The 2635-nt window shown below is 33.9% G+C and overlaps 1 protein-coding gene across 1 annotated transcript in view; it reads left to right on the forward strand.

The window, feature by feature from the left end:
* The window catches only part of LOC108968709 (netrin receptor DCC), a 43018-nt gene extending 42010 nt beyond the window's left edge, over positions 1-1008 (forward strand). Inside the window, exons 11-12 of the mRNA XM_018932892.1 lie at positions 345-511; positions 623-1008. Coding sequence (XP_018788437.1) covers positions 345-511; positions 623-855 — 400 coding nt within the window. The 3' untranslated portion in view covers positions 856-1008. The remainder of the gene's footprint in view (positions 1-344; positions 512-622) is intronic.
* The last annotated feature ends 1627 nt before the right edge of the window (positions 1009-2635 follow it).

Below are 2635 nucleotides of genomic sequence, written 5' to 3' on the forward strand. Positions count from 1 at the left end.
GCGACGAATAAAACTAGAACTACGCGCTCTCGGCGCCAACTAGCGAAAATACCGCAAGACTTTTTTGACAATCTAATATTTTAGTTCTGGTATCGTTTCACTAAGCATTAATAACTCTCGTTCAGCATTAGGTCTCAAAACGCGGACCTCTTAGCTTAATAAAAAAAAGTTTAGGAAAGATATTGTAAACAATAATAGCTGGATTCTAGACCCGACTGTCGTAGGGACGGCGTCGAAAGGCTCGCACTAGACCGTCACTACCTCATAGATATTTTTAAATATAAATATTAAGTTGTGTTTCGAAATCATAAGAGAAAATGTGGTAATTTTGTTATCAATTTCAGCAATCCTGGTTACCCGAACGGTGTCGGCGGTGCTGGTCCAGGTGGTGGCCCCACCAACAACGGTGGTGTTTCCACTATCGAGAGTGCAAAACGTGGTCATCCATTGAAGAGTTTTAGTGTACCAGGTCCACCCCCAACGGGCGCTGCGACACCCATCAATAAACACAGTAAGTAACAAGGCAATGTATAATTTTGCTCTCTTCATGCCATTGCTTTATTTGTGGGAGCGATTCCATCGTCATTAATTCTAATTTTTGTTTTACTCACCTCTGTTTCAGCACCTGCCGTAACAATACGTCCACAAAATCAATCGCCCTACAAGAAGCCCTCCTTCTCAGCTGCTACGCCCACGAACCGGTTGCAAAGCGGCTCGTCTGTGGCACACTCCAACGATGAAATACAACGATTAGCGCCCAGCACCTCAACCGAAGAGCTGAACCAAGAGATGGCCAATCTAGAGGGACTCATGAAGGACTTGAGTGCAATAACGGCGAATGAATTCGAAGTTTAACAGTAAATAGAAATAAATACAGCGCCATACGAAAGTGTCTACGGCCGAAACGTGCTTCAGATAAGAAAATTAACAAATGCGCAACCAACATAATCGGTAAAAGTATTGAACGATGAAGGAAAGGTTTTCAAAACAAACAAACAAAAAAAAAAATAAGAACGAAAACGAAAACGAAAACCAATAAAAACCTCGATAACCTTAGCGAATCAAAATGAATGCAAACAAATGAAAACATTAACATTTCTCTTTCGTTTGTTTCGTGCTAAATTTGCAATTTTTTACAGAATATGCGCTAAATGAATTTGAAAATGTTTGGCTGCTAATTCTAATTATTTGCCATTAATATTTAAAGTTTAAGAGCTAGTGCATTCGTATAAATATATTTAATTCCGATCTTTTCGTGTTAGAAAAGTAATATTGGATTTTTGTACAAGCATTAAGGGACGTAATGATAAACGATTAAGATTTAATTGATTTCTAAATTTAAGTGCCACTTAAATAAGTTTCAAAAATGTGTTTTAAGAGTGCTCCTGATTTTGTTTTTATTTTTATTTCTATGAAAAAACCGTGACATGTACATAACCATTATACTTATGTAAGAGTATTGTCATATATGTATGTATATGTATTTATCGACATTTTACCGAATAAGCAAATGAATGAAAGATTAAAGTTTTTGAGTAAAGATAATAGGAATTATACCAGAGCCACGGCTATATTAATAAGGAAACTGAAATCGGAAACGGTAACGATAATGAAGCTGAAACAATTGAATTAAAATTAAAATAATTTAAATATTGAAAATTGTTGAACCGCAGGAGCCACAACAAAACAAATCTGATTAGAAACCTTCAAATGTTAACATGTATGAAAGCTTACATACTACTTTCTATGTATATATTAATATATATACCAAGGAATACTATGCTGCCGTAAAGTATGAGCTATCCCGCGTTAGTTCAAGCTCCATTTCCGATTTGCATTTAATTTTTTGCGCTATAACTTTCGCTTTGAAAAGTTGTTTGAAAGTATTGGCTCCAATAGTTTTTGCTGGTTTTGAATTCAAGTTCTTACAGTGCCATAGAATTCGGCCTTAATAACATTATGGCGAAAGACCGCAATAATCAATCTCTGAAAGCTATAGCGCAAATCTTCATTGCATTTGATGTTACAACAACATAAGTGGGTACTACATATACTATGTATTGTTATATAGACGTGTTAAACTATTGAAAGTACATGTAACTATCTCAGACTTTGTGTATATGTATTTGCACTTTATATTTAAATATGCACAACTGAAATTACTTGCCGCTATATGCATATACTTGCTATCAAAATCTTCTTAAAAGTAAAAACTACTCTAGATTTAAAGTTACTAACGTGCATTTATATCAAAATATCGTGTTCTTGTAAACCAAAGTTTTACTACAAAAAATTTTACACAACTGGATGTTTAGTTTTTATTTTTATTATTAAACTCCTCCCCTTAGTGTAATTTACTTTTTTTGCTTTTACGTCATCCAAACTTAGTCTATCGTTTTAGTTTTCTTTCATTTCCATACAGAAAGTGTCATTTCACTGTGTTCAAATATAATTTCACGAAACTCTTTACCCCTAAGCTATTTTTCCAAAACATAAATTAAATTTTGGAAACTACTATAAAATGCCTACAAATCTACTACTTACAGCAATACAACGGGCGGAGTGTTTACAAAACCTCAATCGAGAAAAATTTTAATTATTTATATTATTTAGATATATACATATGTATATAATT

This window comes from Bactrocera latifrons, unplaced genomic scaffold (genome assembly GCF_001853355.1).
Source record: "Bactrocera latifrons isolate USDA-ARS-PBARC rearing strain unplaced genomic scaffold, ASM185335v1 scaffold_227, whole genome shotgun sequence".
Classification (NCBI taxonomy): Eukaryota; Metazoa; Arthropoda; class Insecta; order Diptera; family Tephritidae; genus Bactrocera; species Bactrocera latifrons.